The following is a 19722-nucleotide window of genomic DNA, read 5'->3' as shown; positions in this document are numbered from 1 at the left end:
TAATGTCTCTGTTTCTTACTATGCTGTCTAGGTTGGTCACAGCTTTTCTTTCACAGAGCGAGAGTCTTTTAATTTCATGGCTTTAGGCACGATCTGCAGTGATTTTGGAGCCCAAGAAAATAAAGTGTGTCACTGTTTCCATTGTTTACCCATCTATTTGCTATGAAGTGATGGGACCAGATGCCTTGACTTTAGTTATTTGAATGCTGAGTTTTAAGCCAGCCTTTTCACTCTCCTCTTTCCTCTTACATTCCTTGTTTTAGTCACATAAAACATTTTTTCTTTAAACCCAGAGCTTATGGCTCAAAGCTTTTCCTTAAGCTCTGTACTAAGGATTATGTAACAACAATGCATATTGCTCAAGGACATGTTTCTCCTTTTTACCAAGAACCTTCTGACTAATCTTATCTTAAGAGGTTATGTATGGGAGTGGGTCTGGCAAGATCTTTCTATTGTTAGTTCTAATCTTGTTAATTTAAGATGTTTGTTGTAGGAGTGGGTAAAAGTATATAAGGCCTTGATAAGACTAGCAAGTGGGGTACTCTCATCCCCCTTCTGATGTCTGTGTCAGAAGCTTCTCTGTCCTTTGTCACTTTAATAAAACTCTGTTACACAAAAGCTCTTAAGTGATCAAGCCTGGTCCCTGGTCCTGAAGCTAAATCTTCTTTGGAGATCACGAATCCAACAACGCTTACCAGAAGCTATCACTGGTAGTTCACATAAATTTCTTGTGAGCATATAACTGAGTAATTGCAAATATTTTAAACTGACAATATTTCAAAGAGCAACTCTAAAGGTGTTATATGGCCTGTCTCTCTTAGAAATGGGATGGAATCAAATAAGCATTCTAAAACCCTAAAGCATCACATAAGTGTAAGGCATTATGTTATTCATTAAAATTAATTTTTATTTTGAGGGTCTTTGGCAGACAGCAGCAGGATTTTGAGACATTCTGAAATAATTAGGGACACCCTAGGACACTGTGAAATCATGATTGAGGTTGCACTAAATTGGCTCCCAATAGCCACATATAATAGAAATGGTTTGGACAATAGATAATGTCACTTTTAAAGGATTCTATTAGAGATGCTAGAAGCCTCCCCCTTGGAAGTGGGCATTCCCCAGGGGTCCATTCCGGGCCTGTCCCTTCACCATCCCCTCAGGTGATCTTAGCTACTGCAGGCTTCAGATACCACATCTTCATGTCCAAAGGCACCCACTGACATGCTCACCCTTCATCATTTCCCTGATCTTTCCTTTACATCATACATGTCCCTCTGGCATTTCAGACTTAAAATGGTCAAAAACCCAACTCATTATCTATTCCATCTGAGCCCAGGTTCAGTCCCTGGTTGGGGAACTAAGATTCAACATGCTGTGTGGTACGACTGAAAAAAAAAATCCAGACAAAACAAAATACAGCTCAGGTGATACTGCCACCCTCGCTAGCCAGCTTCCTTTCCCTTAAATACACGGACAATCTCACGCATCTCTACGTTCACTTATTTTATCCCCTGTGCTTTCTCCACCATCACTGCAGAGCCGTTTCTGAACGTGCTGTCTCTGGGTCTTTGCAGATGCCGTTCCCCTCTATCTGAACACCCTGTCCCTGCTTCAAACTCTATTCACCCCCAGAGTCTAAGAATGAGCTGGACATATTTACCAGGAGCTTCCCATAATCCTCTGTTTCTTTTTTTCAACCCCCAGAATACTTCTTCTTCACACAAGGCTCTGATCATTCCATCATGCTAGGATTTCAACACCCTGGGGTGGCAGTGGGTCATGGCTGGCAGAGATGCTGTTTTCCTTTGAATTGCCAGAACTCAGTGTCCTCACATAATAGATGCTCAGCCAATGTGAGATGACTGACTACCATGACAACCAATACATGCCAGGCTTTATATATGCTCGTTAAAAAAAATTAATGACTAACAGGATATGAAAAGGAGGTTCTTATTCAAAGAGCTATGCCCTATGGCTTACACTTTATGCTTTTGTATCAGAAAGGAAAAAGTAAAGCTAATAGATCCACGGCTTTTTGGAAGGAATGATGCTAAAGCTGAAACTCCAGTACTTTGGACACCTCATGTGAAGAGTTGACTCATTGGAAAAGACTCTGATGCTGGGAGGGATTGGGGGACAGGAGGAGAAGGGGACGACCGAGGATGAGATGGCTGGATGGCATCACTGACCCGATGGAGGTGAGTCTGAGTGAACTCTGGGAGTTGGTGATGGACAGGGAGGCCTGGCGTGCTACGATTCATGGGGTCGCAAAGAGTCGGAAACGACTGAGCGACTGAACTGAACTTCCCTGGTGGCTCGGTGGTAAAGAATCCACCTGCCAATGTAGGAGATGCAGATTCGATCCCTGGGTCGGGAAGATTCCCTGGAGAAGGAAATGGCAACCCACTCCAGTATTCTCGCCTGGAGAATCCCATGAACAGAGGCGCCTGGCAGGCTACAGTCCATGGGGTCACAAAGAGTGAGATACACCTTAACAACGAAACAAGAACAACATGGAACACATCTCTGTTCTTCTCTGCCGGCAACCCCGCCTCTGCATCCCGTCTTGCCACCCACTGCGTACTCACGGTGCTGCTGGCCTGGGCTTCCCTGCAGCCAGTGCACTACTGAAGGGCAGGAGCCAAGTTGTGTTCATCCGTCATACAGCCTAGCATGTAGTTAGGAGCAGGCGGCCCACGACTTCTTTCACATTTTTGCTCAAAACGCTTCATACAATGAGATATTAACAACTCCACGTTTGAATTATATTCAGCATGCCTATTTCACAAGGCTGGAAAGTAAACATATTCTAAAAGTTCCTTCTTAAGTCAGGTACAGTATAGGCAGAACACGTCACCACTAAAACAATGTTCAAGATTAAGACTGTACTTAGAACCTCATCTTATCAAATCTTATCTTACCCCTATTTTAGCTTTATCTTATCCCTATTTTAGCTGAAGTTTTGAATACTGTAGGGAAATGCAGGAAGGGATGCTAAAGCTTTACTTTTTTCTTAGCATTATATTTATTTATTTTAATTGTAGGATAATTACAATATTGTGATGGTTTTTGCCATACATCAGTATGAATCAGCCATTGGGTGATGTATGGCAAAAACCATCACAATATTGTAATTATCCTACAATTAAATAAATAAATTTAAAAACAAACAAACAAAACCAGAGAGACTTCATCAACCCTTGACAAAATGTCAAGCCTGTGGCCACAGCTGCTTTCTACAGCTGGATGGGAAAAGCGTCAGGAATAACGAGAGCTTGATCCCGTGGGGATGGGGCCCTGTGATTATTGGGTAGAAGTGCCCGTCTGATGTAGGCTCTGGGGTTCTATGCCAGACACCTCCCAGGCCCCTCTCCTTCCCATCCAAGGAAACTGGGACCAGGGCAGCTTGGGTTAATGGGTCAAGTTCCAGGGGTAATTCACTCAGATGTCCCTGTTTACACAGGAAAGTAAGCCTCTTGGGTGGCTGCAAACCCAAGGACATGGGACCAGCATGCAAGAAATCCCAACAAGCCACCTTGTCACTTCTGAAACCTCCCTGATACGGAGCAAGAGATGGAAAAGAGAAGGGAGAAAAAGGCGAGTGAAGACTAGAGACGAGTCAGATATATAACAGAGGGATTTATAAGGTACAGAAGACCAAAGAAGTTCTCTGGATGTTGATTTTTGGAAGACAGTAATAACCAAAAACGTGACACAGGTTACTTCCCAAAAGAGTACTGGTAAAGGAGATGGGTGCTTAGTCGCTCAGATGTGTCCGACTCTTTGGGACCCCATGGACTGTAGCCCTCCAGGCTCCTCTGTCCATGGGATTCTCCAGGCGAGAATACTGGACTGGGTAGCCATGCCCCTCTCCAGGGGGTCTTCCCAACCCAGGAACTGAACCCAGATTTCCCGCATTGCAAGCAGATTCTTCACCGTCTGAGCTACCAGGGAACCCCACCAGTAAAGGAAAACAATAACAAACCTAGTTCTTTTCATTTGCCAGTTATTTGGATTTTCAACAAATGGGAGTTTACTCTATTCAAGTTCAATATCCATAAGGGAGTTTTCAGAAAGAGTGAAACTTTTTGACGATGTTCGTATTTATATCTATAAATACGAAGGATGCATGTTTGAGCCTTGTGCTATCAGATGACAAGATACAGCCCAAGCTTCAGCTCTTGCTAATTAAACGAATCAATTAAGAGACTACAGTTGCAACTGTGTAGCTGCTGTTCTATAGTAGCAATAACAACCCCGCGGGGAGGTCTTTTACTACATTAAAATGCTGTCCTCCACAACTCCATCTGATATTATTAGAAACAGTTATTTGTGTCTTGCTGTCATATTAGTAGCAAAGGCAAATTATGGAAATATGCAGACCAGAATGGCCCCAGTATGAGACCAGGTTGGGTTTTCAGCCTCCAAGGGAACAATTGCTGAAATTCCAAAGTTCCCCAAAGTTCTTTAATGGAACTGATAAATCTATCAGCACAGCATCCATTTAGAAACTAGGTAAGGGTCACATATTTACATACTTTCCTGCTAAGCTGATACAATTCAACTAGATGAATTATCATATTAAGTTTACCCTCCTGAGTTAAACTGATGGAGTTCAAAATTGTTTTCGATGGTTGTCATTAATCGCTGTTACTTCGTAAATGCTAACTTTGAAATCTAATTGTGCTAGCGTACCAAGGGTCATATTAATACCATTCTTAATGGTAAATCTTTGTAAAACATGTTTATTCTACTGATATTATTACTCAAGCTTTCAAGGCTAATAAGAAATAAAGTATATTTATTATCAATAAAAACTTAATTTAAAATGTACAATTTGAGATTTAAATTAGCTTTAGGAAGTTCAGTGTGATTTGGTTTCATTAAGATCCCTGGCTAAGCTTCAAAGACATATAATTTGATAGTTCCTCAAGAGTCCTTGGGTAAATGCCAACAGCACAGCTATGAAGAAGCTGCTCAGTGCAATGTAGGTTATTTTCTCTTTCGGGCAAATGCATTGTTTCCACAATAAAAAAAACTCAGTCTTACACAGATACGTTTGTCTTAGAATTGTGGTGTTTTAAAGATAATGGTACTTAAAAAAAATTAAATACAAGCAATGATTACAATACAAAATTTGGAATCAAATGGTAACTTCTATATTCTTCAAGTAGTAACAAAATATTCATCCTTATTGTGAATCACAGTTCAAGTAAGGAATCTGGGTTATTTAAAACACTGAACCTCTTCTTATAGCTGACATGCACAAACTCATAGCTTCACTAAAAACGTGTCAGCAAAACAAACAAGCAAAACCCAGACAATCTACAGTTTGAGTAGGCACAGATCACTTGGAAAAGCTCTGGGGAGGAGAGCTTTGACAGCTAAACACACGTTATGGACTGAATCCTCGTGCCCCCTCCACCCGCTTCATACACTGGCATCCCCATCCTCAATGGGCCGGTATGTGGAAGTGGCGCCTTCGGGAGGTAATCATGTTTAGGTGAGGCCATGAGAGCTGGACCCAGCAGAGGACAGGCCAGTGAGGAGGCCCGGATGCTAGCGCCTGACATGTTTGAAGACAAGCAACTAGGTGGGCTGAGCTGATGTGTATTTTAAAAGGATCACTTTAAACGCTATATTAATTAGCAGGGAGCAGGGGTGGAGGGGGGAAGACTGGCTGCTGCAACAATTTGGACAAGAGGTGATGAAGACTTTGGTCAGGATGGGGGCAGTGAGAATGGCGGAAGAGGGAATTCAAGGAAAAGACAAACTTTTAGCTTAAATTGCCATTTTCTGAGATAGGAAAAATTGTAGGAGGAAGTTTATGTTGGTTTGGGTTTTCTTTTGCAGATTGTGGCTGTCAGGAAGTATTTTCTTCAATGTCTGAACCCTGAGAAATCTATTAGAATGCAAGGAGCAATAACAAATAGCAGAGACAGCACAAAAACCCTTTCTAGAATGAGCACAGGAGGTCCAGAAGACCCTACCCATAATGTAAGTCCAGGTAGCTGTTAAAAAAAGAGTGGCATGGATCTTTATGCAATGATGTAGGAAGATGTTCACAATTTACTGTTGCATGAAAAGATGTGTAAATCCGTTTCTGGAAGAATACGTCTATTGTTAAAAACTTCAAAACCTCTAAGGGATAAAATGAACACTTTCACAATGGTTAATTTTGTGTGTTAACTTGGCTAGCCAACAGTATTCAGATTTTTGGTCAAACAGTATTCTAGATGTTTCTATAAAGGGTTTTTTGTTCCTTTTTTTTTTTTGGACAAGGCATGCAGGATCTTAGTTACCCGACCAGGGACCAAACCTGTGCCCCCAGCATTAGGAGCACAGAGTGTTAACCAATGGACCTCCAGAAAAGTGCCATGGTTTTATTTTTTATTCTTTTCCTTTTTTAGATGAGGTTAACATTTAAGTCAGTAGACTCTGAGTAAATCAGATTACTCTCTAATAACATGGTGGGCCTCTTTCAATCAGTTGAAGAAAAAGGACTAACCTCCCAAGTAGGAAGGAATACTACAGGCACACTGACCTTGAACTTGAAATGTAACTACCCTGCAGGTTTTGGAATTGCCTGCACAATCACAGGTATCAACTGCTTAAAGTCAGTCAACCAACCAATCTCTCTCTCTCTCTCTGTACATATGAAAACAAAATACACATACCCTGTTGGTTCTGTTTCTCTGGAGAAGCCTAATCCAATTTCTTATGACATGAATTTAAATAATATTTAAATTGTTTAGTTGAAAAAATAAACACATGCGAAAGTCTTTGACTGTGTGGATCACAATAAATTGTGGAAAATTCTGAAAGAGATGGGAATCCCAGACCACCTGACCTGCCTCTTGAGAAACCTATATGCAGGTCAGGAAGCAACAGTTAGAACTGGACATGGAACAACAGACTGGTTCCAAATAGGAAAAGGAGTACGTCAAGGCTGTATATTGTCACTCCGCTTATTTAACTTCTATGCAGAGTACATCATGAGAAACACTGGACTGGAAGAAACACAAGCTGGAATCAAGATTGCCAGGAGAAATATCAATAACCTCAGATATGCAGATGACACCACCCTTATGGAAGAAAATGAAGAGGAACTAAACACCCTCTTGATGAAGGTGAAAGAGGAGAGTGAAAAAGCTGGCTTAAAGCTCAACATTCAGAAAACGAAGATCATGGCATCCGGTCCCATCACTTCATGGGGAATAGATGGGGAAACAGTGGAAATAGTGTCAGACTTTATTTTTGGGGGCTCCAAAATCACTGCAGATGGTGACTGCAGCCATGAAATTAAAAGACACTTACTCCTTAGAAGGAAAGTTATGACCAACCTAGACAGCATATTAAAAAGCAGAGACATTACTTTGCCAGCAAAGGTCCGTCAAGGTCTTCAAGGCTATGGTTTTCCCAGTGGTCATGTATGGATGTGAGAGTTGGACTATGAAGATAGCTGAGTGCCAAAGAATTGATGCTTTTGAACTGTGGTGTTGGAGAAGACTCTTGCAAGTCCCTTGGACTGCAAGGGGATCCAACTAGTCCATCCTAAAGGAGACCAGTCCTGGGTGTTCATTGGAAGGAACGATGCTAAAGCTGAAACTCCAATACTTTGGCCACCTCATGCGAAGAGTTGACTCATTGGAAAAGATCCTGATGCTGGGAGGGATTGGGGACAGCAGGAGAAGGGGATGACAGAGGATGAGATGGTTGGATGGCATCACCGACTCGATGCACATGAGTCTGAGTGAACTCCGGGAGTTGGTGATGGACAGGGAGGCCTGGCATGCTGCGATTCATGGGGTCACAAAGAGTCAGACACGACTGAGCAATTGAACCGAACTAATAACTATTAATCAGAAAAGCAAGAATAACTACAAGTCTTAGGTGCAACACTTAAAAATTACATATTGGACAGATGTCTTCACATGTACTTTAATCTGTAAATTATACCACACTTCTATACATATAGAAAGTACAAAGCATGAAGTAAATGGACATTGTTACTGATATCCTCTGTAACTCAGTGGCAAAGTCACTATTCTTTTGATTTAAGCCACAAACTTGTCCTCTGATATCCTCAAGTTACAGAGCCAACAGAAATACCCAATGTAAATTTACAACCTAAACAAGGTACCCAAAAGATATGAACAGACATTTTACAGATTATAAATGATACCTAACGAATCAATACAGAGAGAAATATGCAAATACCATAGCAAGAAGTGGAGAAATGATATTAAAACAATAAAGTACCTTTTTCACCAAATTATTTTGGAAAATTATACTATTACTAATATGGTACCTATAAACTCGTAAGTAAAAATAAGTGTGAAATAAGTTTCTTTTCACTGTGTACAGCTATATAATTTTGAAATTATGATTCAATTTCATTAGAAGTGTGGGCCTAATAGAAGAAGCTAGATGGAAAACTGAGCAAAAAAAAAAAAAAAAAAAACATAAAATATCAGTCACCTGTTTTTGTTGTTTTGTTGTTTTTTTTTGGTTTTGCCACCTGGCTTATTGTGGGATCTTACTTCCCTGACCAAAGACGGAACCTGGGCCCTCGGCAGTGAGAGCACAGGGTCCTAACCACTAGACCACCAGGGAACCCTCCAAGGTCACTATCCAAAAGCATCTTTTTAAAATCTGTTATTTTTATCAAAAATAGGGAGAACGTCTCCAGCGAAAAAAAGGACTTCAAAGACTCAACAAACTGCAAATAATTTTTTAAATTATTTTGTGTCTAATAAGAAATAGCTAAACTTATTCCATCATGAGAATTTTCTCCACATGTTAAAGAATCCATTTCTTATACAAAGATATCTCACTTAACAGCAAAACAAAACCACGGTGAAGCCAAGCTCAAACACAAGCGCTAAAACCAGCCGATCACTTTTCCAGTTGATCTCTCTGTAAATTAAAAGAACATACAAAGTAATCATCCTTTCCTACTTACCACTGTGCCGAGAAACTGAATGCTCATGTTGCCCCCTGCTTCTCGAGAAAGACACTGGGGGAAAAAAAGAGACGTAAAATGAATTCTCAGCCACACAAAAACACGTACCTGAATGTTCACAGCAGCATTACCCCTACTAGCCAAACAACCCAAATGTCCATCGACTGATAAATGAATAAACAAAATATGGTGTCTTCACGCAACAGAATATTGTTTGGCCATAAAAAGGAATGAAGGGCTGATACATGTATGAAGTGAGATGCCAAGCACCTCTTCCTATGCTTGTTGCACACCTGTGCTTCTTCACTGGAGCAACATCTATTCAAGGCCTTTGTCCAACTTTTAATCAGGTTATTTAATTTCCTGTTAAGCTGCAAGAGTTCTTTATATATTCTGGATATTAACCCTTTATCAGATGTATGACTTCAATCTGAATCAGTTCTAATGAGGTGGATGAAACTGGAGCCTATTATACAGAGTGAAGTAAGCCAGAAAGAAAAACACCAATATAGTATGCTGCTGCTGCTGCTGCTGCTGCTGCTGCTGCTGCTAAGTCGCTTCAGTCATGTCCGACTCTGTGTGACCTCATAGATGGCAGCCCACTAGGCTCCTCTGTCCCTGGGATTCTCCAGGCAAGAACACTGGAGTGGGTTGCCATTTCCTTCTCCAATGCATGAAAGTGAAAAGTGAAAGTGAAGTCGCTCAGTTGTGTCCGACTCTTAGCAACCCCATGGACTGCAGCCTAGCAGGCTCCTCCGTCCATGGGATACTAACGCATATATATGGAACTTAGAAAGATGGTAACCATAACCCTGTATGCGAGACAGCAAAAGACACACAGATGTATAGAACAGTCTTTTGGACTCTGTGAGAGAGGGAGAGGGTGGGATGATTTGGGAGAATGGCACTGAAATATGTATAATATCATATATGAAATGAATCACCACTCCAGGTCCGATGCATGATACAGGATGCTTGGGGCTGGTGCACTGGGATGACCCAGAGGGATGGTATGGGGAAGGATGTGGGAGGGGGGTTCAGGATGGGGAACACGTGTACACCCGTGGTGGATTCATGTGATGTATGGCAAAACCAGTACAATATTGTAAAGTAATTAGCCTCCAATTAAAATAATAAATTTATATTAAAAATGTATGACTTAAAATATTTCTCCCATTCCACAGGATGCCTCTTCACTCCGTTGTGTCCTTTGATACACAAATTTTTTTTTAATGTGATGTAGTCCAATGTATCTATGTTTGCTTTTGTGCTTACAGTTTTGGAGTTATATCCAAGAAATCACTGTCAATTCCAAAGTCATGAAGCTTTTGCCTACATTTTCTTTTGGAAGTTTTATAGTTTTAGGCATTATGCTTAGGTCTTTAATCCACTTTGAGACAATTTTTGTATCTAGTGTAATGTAAGGGTCCAACTTCAATCTTTCGTATATGGCAGATCCAAGCTTTTACAGAAAATCTAATGAATATGATCATCAAATTTACGTTTTCAACTCCCATTTATCCTGAGTTCAAGACTCATGTAGTCATCTGTTAGTTGGACATCAATACTTGGATATCTAATGCACATATTAAACCTAGCAAGTCCAAACAGAATTCTTGATCTGCCTCCCCAAACCTGCTTCTCCCCTAGCCTTCCCGTCTCGGTAAATACTATCATCATTCACTCATGGCTCATCTCCAATTCTTTAACTTCCTTCATACCCAGTTTCTAAGCCACCTACTGATCTTTTCTGTATTCCCTCCAAAATATACGTCAAATAGGTTCACTTCAAGTCATCGCCACCACTACCACCTTAGTCTACGCCAAGGGTTGACAATTTTTTTATCCAAAGGGCCAGATTTTGCTAGATTCTTCTCTTGATATCTGCTTTAGCGTAACATTATTTTGCAATTTAATCACTTCCAATTGAAGGGTAAGTGAAATATCCTCAATAGTACAGGTATGTAGATTAGAAAACATGGAAATATTCTTTGCTTTTGCGTTGAGATTTGAAAAATGCTGTTGGATCTATAGTCCACTTCTTCTTTTGACAGCCCACGGAGTCTAAAAAGCAACTTGACATTAGCTGTGACTCAAACATCAGTTGTCAAAATGACTTTGCCACAGTGTGCCTTTTGCATGTAAATGCTGTTTTGTCTTACAATTTCAGCGTGAATTCATTAAGAAATATTATCAAGTCCACAGCACAAGCTAATTTTCAAAGCCGTAAGATGTTCCATAATAGTGGCTGAGGACAGTTCTTTCTGTTTGGAAAAAATTCAGTCTTGGTCTGGCATTAAAAAAAAAAAAAAAATCTCAACAAACTCCTAAGCCACTGAAATACTATCAAAGGGGAAAACCACGGCACTGAGTTGCTACATATGATAAAACTCCATAGACAGATAAAAATGAATAAAGGTGGCTGTGTTCTGGTAAAACTATTTATGAACCTGAAATTTGAATCTCATATACTTTTTATGTGTCATGAAACATTGTTTTTTTTCCCAACCATTTAAAATGTAATACTTCCAAACTTTAAAAAACCACTCAACTAGTGAACTGTACAAAAACTGGCAGTGGGCTGGATTTGACTGACTCCTCATCGAAACCATCATCAGCACCTCTCACGTGGATGACTGCCATGGACATACAAATGATTTCCTTGTCTCTACCACTCATCCCCAGGAGTCCACCTGCCTCACAGCAGCCCTTTTAAAGCACATCTTGCTGCTGCTGCCAAGTCGCTTCAGTCGTGTGCGACTCTGTGAGACCCCAGACAGCAGCCCACCAGGCTCCCCCGTCCCTGGGATTCTCCAGGCAAGAACACTGGAGTGGGTTGCCATTTCCTTCTCCAATGCATGAAAGTGAAAAGTGATAGTGAAGTCACTCAGCCGTGTCCGACTCTGTGCAACCCCATGGACTGCAGCCCACCAGGCTCCTCTGCCCATGAGACTTTCCAGGCAAGAGTATTGGAGTGGGGTGCCACTGCCTTCTCCTAAAGCACATCTCACCATTTTTCTACTCAAACTCTTCAAAAGTTTTGCAGTAGGGATTGAATAAAACCCAATTTTCTGGGCCTACAAAGATCCTATACGACCTGGTCCCTGTTTATATTTAGCACTCTCCTAACTACACTTGCAGAGTACATCATGAGAAACGCTGGGCTGCATAAAGCACAATCTGGAATCAAGATTGCCAGGAGAAATATCAATAACCTCAGATATTCCAGATGACATCACCCTTATGGCAGAAAATGAAGAACTAAAGAGACTCTTGATGAACGTGAAAGAGGAGAGTGAAAAAGCTGGCTTAAAGCTCAACATTCAGAAAGCTAAGATCATGGTATCTGGTCCCATCACTTCATGGCAAACAGATGGAGAAACAATGGAAACAGTGACACAGTTTATTTTCTTGGGCTCCAAAAATCACTGCAGGTGCTGAATGCAGCCATGAAATTAAAAGACGGTTACTCCTTGGAAGGAAAGTTATGACCAACCTAGACAGCATATTTAAAAGCAGAAGCATTACTTTGCCAACAAAGGTCTGTCTAGCCAAGGCTATGGTTTTTCCAGTAGTCATGTATGGATGTGAGAGTTGGATCATAAAGAAAGCTGAGCACCGAAGAATTTACACTTTGGAACTGTGGTGTTGGAGAAGACTCTTGAGAGTCCCTTGGACAGCTAGGAGATCCAACCAGTCCATCCTAAAGAAAATCAGTCCTGAATATTCATTGGAAGGACTGGTGCTGAAGCTGAAACTCCAACACTTTGGCCACCTGATGCAAAGAACTGACTCATTTGAAAAGACCTTGATGCTGGGAAAGATTGAAGGTGGGAGGAAAAGGGGATGACAGAAGATGAGATGGTTGGATGGCATCACCGACTCTGGACATGAGTTTGAGTAAACTCTGGGAGTTGGTGATGGACAGGGAGGCCTGGCGTGCTGCAGTCCATAGGGTCGCAAAGACGACACGACTGAGAGACTGAACTGAACTGAACTGACTGAACTACACTCGCATTGGAATAGCCCCTGAGGCTGGCAAAGACTAAGGGCAGAAGGAGAGTAGGGCATCAGAGGATGAGATGGATGACTGGATGGCATCACCGATGCAACTGACATGAACTTGGGCAAAGTTTGGGAAATGAGGAGGGACAGGGAGGCCTGGTGTGCTGCAGTCCATGGGGTTGCAAAGAGCTGGACACGACTCGGTGACTAAACAACTACACTTGGGAAACTGACCTTTCTTCTGGCCTCCACACAAACCAGTCCTGTTCCTGCCTCAGGGCCTTTACACTTGCCATTCTTTCTACTTGGGACCTTCCTCCCCTAGATTTTTGTAAGGCTTCCTCCTGCTTCCCACAGGTTTCATCTCAATGGTAGCTATTCAGAGAGGACTTCTGAACAAAAGCTTCTCTCCCTACCTAAAGCTATCTCCCTTATCATCTTCTATGATTATCCTGTTACAGTCTTCACTGACCTTCTTAGCACTCAAATTACCCTCTTTATGTGTTTACGTGTTTGGCATCCACATCCTCCTGATACAATGTAAGTCTTGGTCACCGCTGTATCTCCTGAGTCTAGTAGACTGAGTTGTATTGGGCATTACTTTCTATGTAGGAGACATTTACAAAATATAACGGTTCCTTTCCCTTACCCTACAAGGGTTGGGCTGATTCCCAGGCAAATAGAAGTAATTTTGCAATACGTAAAATGGAAACAGGTTTAGAATTTATATTTTTACAAACAAGTAAATTGTAACAATGAATATGTAAACCATACATATAAGTACCAATAAGTTACCCTAAACTTCCCATTCAATTGAAAGCAAGTTAAAATTACATATATATGGAGTCTCAGATTGTTCTCACCACAGCTACTCTAGTCTGCGTACTTGAAAGCATCCACACCTGACATATCTCAGCAATAAAGACGGATGTAATAGAAAACAGGGAAATAAAAGTTTACTCAAAATTGGAATTTACTTGGCTACAGGAAACAGGAATGTCCACTTTTCTCACAGTCTAGAATTGAGACAATTTGGTTTATGAATCCACAAAGAACAAAGCACTCCATGCTTACGATGAGTCTGAGGCACGCCTAAGCAAACACAAACTGGCCACTTGTTAGGCTCAGAGCAAATATAAAATAAAACTTAAAACTTTATTTTATTTTCCTGAAACATATCCTACCCGAAAACATTTTCTCCAAATATTTTACCCCTTTTTCTATTTTAAATGGCACTTCATAGCTAGACGAAAATGGCCTTTTTTGTTATTCTAATAGTCTGCTTCAACATTTATAAAATATATTCCCTTTTCCCTTCTTTAAGGAAAAGACTATTTAAGAAGACTTTGTTAATGCAACAATTTTAACATTTGTTAGAATCAAATTCATGCATAATTAGCAAGATTGCTCACTCAAAAAAAGCAAAAACATTCACAAAGTTTTAAAACGCTCCAAAGATATCTCTCAGATAATAAAATCAGAGGCAGTTTCACCTTTAAAAGTAATCTTGCTGAACAGTAAAGAGAAGAAACAGTCATAGTTGTCTCTTTCCCCTCACTGATTCCCAACCTGATAATATGTTTTAAAGGCCATTACTATGGGATTGGTCTTATCGGTCTCCAGTGCAGCTGCCTGCATTATTTTCCATAATCAGTGTTTATACTATTCAAAATCCTCTTCTTGTGGCAGCTACTAAAACATAATTTTCTACTTAACAGATAGTAGAGAAGAAAGAAGTATGTGTGGGGTGGGGAGGGGATTGAGAAAGACATTTTCCCATTACATTAAAATTTTAAAAGCAACTCCAAATCATAAAACACGTGCCCACTAGAGACAAGAGAATGGCTAAGCTTCTAGGCTACACTACAGAAGCAGGGAGGCCTGCACTGAAATGAATAGTTTGAATTATGGCTGTAAATACATCCCAGCTGTTAAATAGGGATTAAATTTTTTGAAGCACAGTGAAAGGAGCTATTTCTGTGCTACTGGTGGGCTTGTTTCTAAGATGTGTAACTGTAATTGATGTTTTCAGGAATGTGAAAAGGAGATGGTTAATAATTACTCTTTCATTTCCTACTTCATTAGGAAAAAAATACCATCCTCTACTTCTTCAAGTTATTTATTTACATATCCTATACATTCTAAATAGATGGTTTCATATTACATTTGATGACTCCAGAGTAACTACATGCATATAGTTTAAAAATAACAGCTAATTACTTCTAAGGAAATGGGGAGAATCATCTAAAAAATGTGGGGTACACTTATTTGGGGCCTAAAAACATAATTACTTTCAGATTCACTTTTCCTGATACTGGTGCAGTATAAGCAAAATGTAGGCTACTTCATTTAATTTTCTCATCAAAATATTCCTAACATATTTATTTTAGCACCTGTACTCATACGTTTATTAGGATTAAAACTAAAGTTTGTTCTCAGAAGTTGTAGGAGTTATTTTAATCTAAAAACCAGAAAAAAGGAAATAACATTTTTCACTTGGCTTCTAAAATGGTGAGAAAGTCCATTTTCTTTAGAAACAGAAAATCAAGGTTAAATCTTAAAAATCTATTCAAATTCTCTCTGGACAAGCATTTGGCAAATATATTACAGACATACATTCAACAAATACGATAACCTCTCTTCTATTATATCCATGTGCTTGTATACTATTCTATATTACAAAGGCCCACTCAGCATTTTAAGTTATCATGTTATATCATCTATTTAACACTGCAATCAATTCACAAGTAATCCATTTAATCTGGTATTCTGTAGTAAATAACATGAGATGCATGTGACATTATTCCAAATTTGTCTGCTTTAACATAGAAAATTTGTTCCACTTAGTTGAATATCAATGACCTATTCAATGCAGAATGCAATAGGACTGCAATCAGCTTTGTACTGTTATTTATAATAAATTTATCTTCTCTTGAAAATATTTAAGCAAGAATATGAGAAATAAAAAGAAAAAAGCTTTCAAAGGTACACCATGAATAGCTGCACATCACACAAATGCGGAAATTGTTAAGACCTTAGCAGGATCTCAAGATATTTTCTAAAGTATTTAGCTACTCTTCAGGCCTGTAGACAACCTGCTGTGAGCAGGTGGGGAGAAGAAATCATGCCACACAAAGAAGCAGGCCAATAGCAGTTAGTGGGCTCTGCTTGCAAATGTTCAAACAACGTGACTACGCAAAATAAAAATCTAGTATGGAAAATGCTAGCGAGAAATAATACATCAAATCCCAGCAGACAAATTACATTGTAAGAAACTGAAAACTGAATTGTTTAGAGTAAAATTAAAGCTCTTCTTAAAAAAAAAAAAAATTACTTCACAGGAACAGACTACAGTCACAGGAATAATTTTTAAAAAGTTCTATTTATCCGGCACGTTCCAGAGTAGGAAGGTGCTTGGATGTGTGAAGAAAAGCAGTGAGCTTAACATGTATAGAACAGCAAAATTTTCTGTTTAGTTTCAACACTTCAGTTATACGTTCCAGACAGGAAATCACTTCACTTTTAAAAAACTGTTCTGATTTCTGTTAAGCTTCTAAATAAAAATTTTAAAAGGTTGTCACCTACATGAGAAATTTATCTTCTCTTTAAAAATGAATTTAGTTCATCTGTTTCTAATTTTTAATGATAAAAACCAAAACTGTGGTTGAAATGAGAAGAGGAGCACTTTCTAAAAATGTGTTGTTTTTTTTTCCCCTTGCATTAACACCATCTGACTTACAAAAGGTTTTATTTGTGAGCCGTCTAACTAGCCACATATGGATATTGAGAATTTGAAATATGATTAAAGCAACTGAGAAAAGAAATTTATAGTTTAATTTTAAATACAGAAGTAGTATATATATATTCTTTTAAACACAACTTCCTTGTTTTGGTGTTTTCCACTTTAATCATTCAACTTACATTACTTTTTGTCATATATATGTCAGGGGTACATTTTACTTCCAATATCACATTAGTAATTCTTAAATATTGTTTCATGTAGAATGTTAACACTTTGGAAATACTGGATTAATAAATGGATTTTTAAAAAGAATTTCAGTTGTTCTTGTTTTCTTAATGTGGCTACTATGAAAACTCAAGAACTGCAAATATGAACAATATTAGATTCCTATTGGACAAACCATTTCATTTCATAACTTTTAAAATTAGTAATTTAGAAATGAGACTATATCTTTCCACAAAGAATGAGAAAAGATTTTTGGTTTCTCAGGTTATATCATTAAGACATATTTAATATGCACTATTACTGATGGATTCCACATATACAGTGAAAATAATAGGAAAGCTCTGGTATACAGCCAACAGTAAAAAGAAAATAATGAAGTACTATCATTTTATTTTCATTGAACAATAATATTTGAAGGAAAATGCTTAATTATTAGATGAAGAAATGGATTTTAAAAGTATTAGAATTCTAAAGAGGGCCTTTAAGTATCTTCAGGAGTTTTTAAGGTTTCTATCCCCAGTTCTTTATTATAAATTACCTTTTTTCAAAACATATGCTCTCTTCCCCCATCAGATAAATGTATCATTAGCTCTAGACTTAAAGTTAGTAACAATGGTGGAAATTTGTGTCCAAGAGTATGAGTCTCTTGAATCTTAAGTATTTGAAATACATAAAAAAAAAAAAGAAAGTACCATGTAGACACGTGGACATACTGCAGTAAGAGGTGGTACGTGCCATGAATAATCAGTGATGCCGGGGGAGAGTGCAAGCAAGGTGTGTGCACACCCGGCAAAGGAAGAAATGAGCAACAGTCTGAGGTGGACCCTACTCAATAACCATCAACAGGTGGTACTGATCGTCTTCAACAGCTCAGGTGCTCCCACGGCAACTGAAGGCAGAGGTACTTGACTGGAAAGAGATGTGCTATATAAGCAAGATACTTTTGTGGGCAAGTTCCTGGGAATACAGTGATTCTGTATCTGCACAGACCAACCCACCATGCTATCCAATAGAAAATGGATTTCGCAAATGTTGGAAGATCAGGAATTAAAGGGAATTGATAAAATGGCTAAAAAGGCTGTCTTATGCACATAACTTAATTTGATGAAGGCTTAGAAGAAGTCTAAATGAAGGTACAGATACGGCAGATTTATTTCTGAGATTACAAAAATGAGAGATGACTACCCATTCATCCACCCTCTCAACCATTCACCCACTTATTGAGCTTTAACATGGGCCAGGAACTCAACAAGGAGGTGGAAATTCAAGGTCAAATCAAAACTGAAACAGGTAATTCAGACCAATTAAAACAATTTAGTCATTTATAAAATTCATTATCCAAATAATGGTACATGCCAACATACAATTTATTTTTAAGGAAATGAATGGATAATATTAAGTTCATGAGGCTTACCAATAAAAGCAAGGAAAGTGAACAGACAAATGTAACCTGACTGGAGAAGGGAACCAACTACTGAAGCAAAAGTAAGGCTTCCTCCCCAAGTATTAATATTTCTTCATCTAATCAGATAAAGATGTTCAGTGCTCTTTCCATGTAGACACAGGGTGGTGGAGGTGAAAGCCACTCAGTTGTGTCCGACTCTTTGGGACACCGTGGGCTACACAGTCCATGGAATGCTCCCGGCCAGAATACTGGAGTGGGGAGCCTTTCCCTTCTCCAGGGGCTCTTCCCAACCCAGGGATCGAACAGGGGTCTCCTGCATTGCAGGCGGATTCTTTACCACTGAGCTATCAGGGAAGCGTGGATTATCAGGGAAGACTCTGTAGACACAAGGATTCAGCAATAAAACTAGAGGGGTGTTAAATACCCACATATCCTTAAGCAAGATGGTAGACCACACTATCTAACAGGACATGCTAGGCAAGAAACTAAGAAACGGCAAAACCAGCAATTATTCATTCCTACTTCAAGACAATAGGAAAGAGGTTAAAAAATAATTAGAGGACATGAATTCTTAAGCTAAGAGTTCAAGGTTGAGAACTTCAAGAAATTCCTGAGACTCTCTTGATTTTCTGTGACTGGTGGATTTTGAGGGACACCTAGGGAGGATAAGCAAGACTCCTGGTAACAGGAAAAGAAAGCAAGACTGTGGCGAGGCGCGCATGTGGCCTGGACGTGGCCACACGGAAGGGACCCACACTGGATTACTTTAAGAGACTCTGCCTACCAGGAGGGACGGGAATAAGGAAAAGACAGAGCAGGGCATTAAGAGATCTGCAAGTGAGGAATTCCTCCCAAACCCACAAAATGTCCTAGAAGACCCAGACAGCTTTGGGCACTTGTCACACCCAGGAAGAATGAATACTATGTGCCTTGGTCAACCTAGTTCCTCCAACAAGTTACTACTCACCCTCCCCCATCCTGCAACTCCGGAGAGACCCCAGAATAGCAGGTAGGAAGTGGAGGAGGATATAAACCAAGGAAGAAGAAAGCAACACTCATATTCTCTAAAAACACTTCTCAGTCTGAGAAATTTTACCAGCTTTAATCGAGAGGTGTCTTGGGTTTTTTTTAATCAGTTTTGACGTTACAATGAACTAGACTTTCAGACACATTCCCTGCCAGATAGGCTGTGACTTTGCCTATGACCTGACAGTAACTTTACGGACTGTGAGAAGTGTACGTGAGCTTACGCATGGGAGGAAAAAATAAATTGAGATGACAAGTTTGAAAGAATGGTTGTAAGTAAGATAGTTACTTCTACCGGCAGTAAAAGAGTTCCATTTATGCAATGAGTTGGTTGCACAGTAAAACAGATAA

General features: G+C 39.6%; 1 protein-coding gene across 1 annotated transcript in view; it reads right to left on the bottom strand.

Annotated features, from left to right (window-relative positions):
- The window catches only part of PCCA (propionyl-CoA carboxylase subunit alpha), a 378264-nt gene that overhangs the window by 63224 nt on the left and 295318 nt on the right, over positions 1 to 19722 (bottom strand). The window contains exon 21 of the mRNA XM_069601951.1: positions 8969 to 9022. Coding sequence (XP_069458052.1) covers positions 8969 to 9022 — 54 coding nt within the window. The remainder of the gene's footprint in view (positions 1 to 8968; positions 9023 to 19722) is intronic.

Source organism: Ovis canadensis, chromosome 10 (assembly GCF_042477335.2).
Source record: "Ovis canadensis isolate MfBH-ARS-UI-01 breed Bighorn chromosome 10, ARS-UI_OviCan_v2, whole genome shotgun sequence".
Classification (NCBI taxonomy): Eukaryota; Metazoa; Chordata; class Mammalia; order Artiodactyla; family Bovidae; genus Ovis; species Ovis canadensis.
This window is presented reverse-complemented; position numbering and strand designations above follow the sequence as displayed.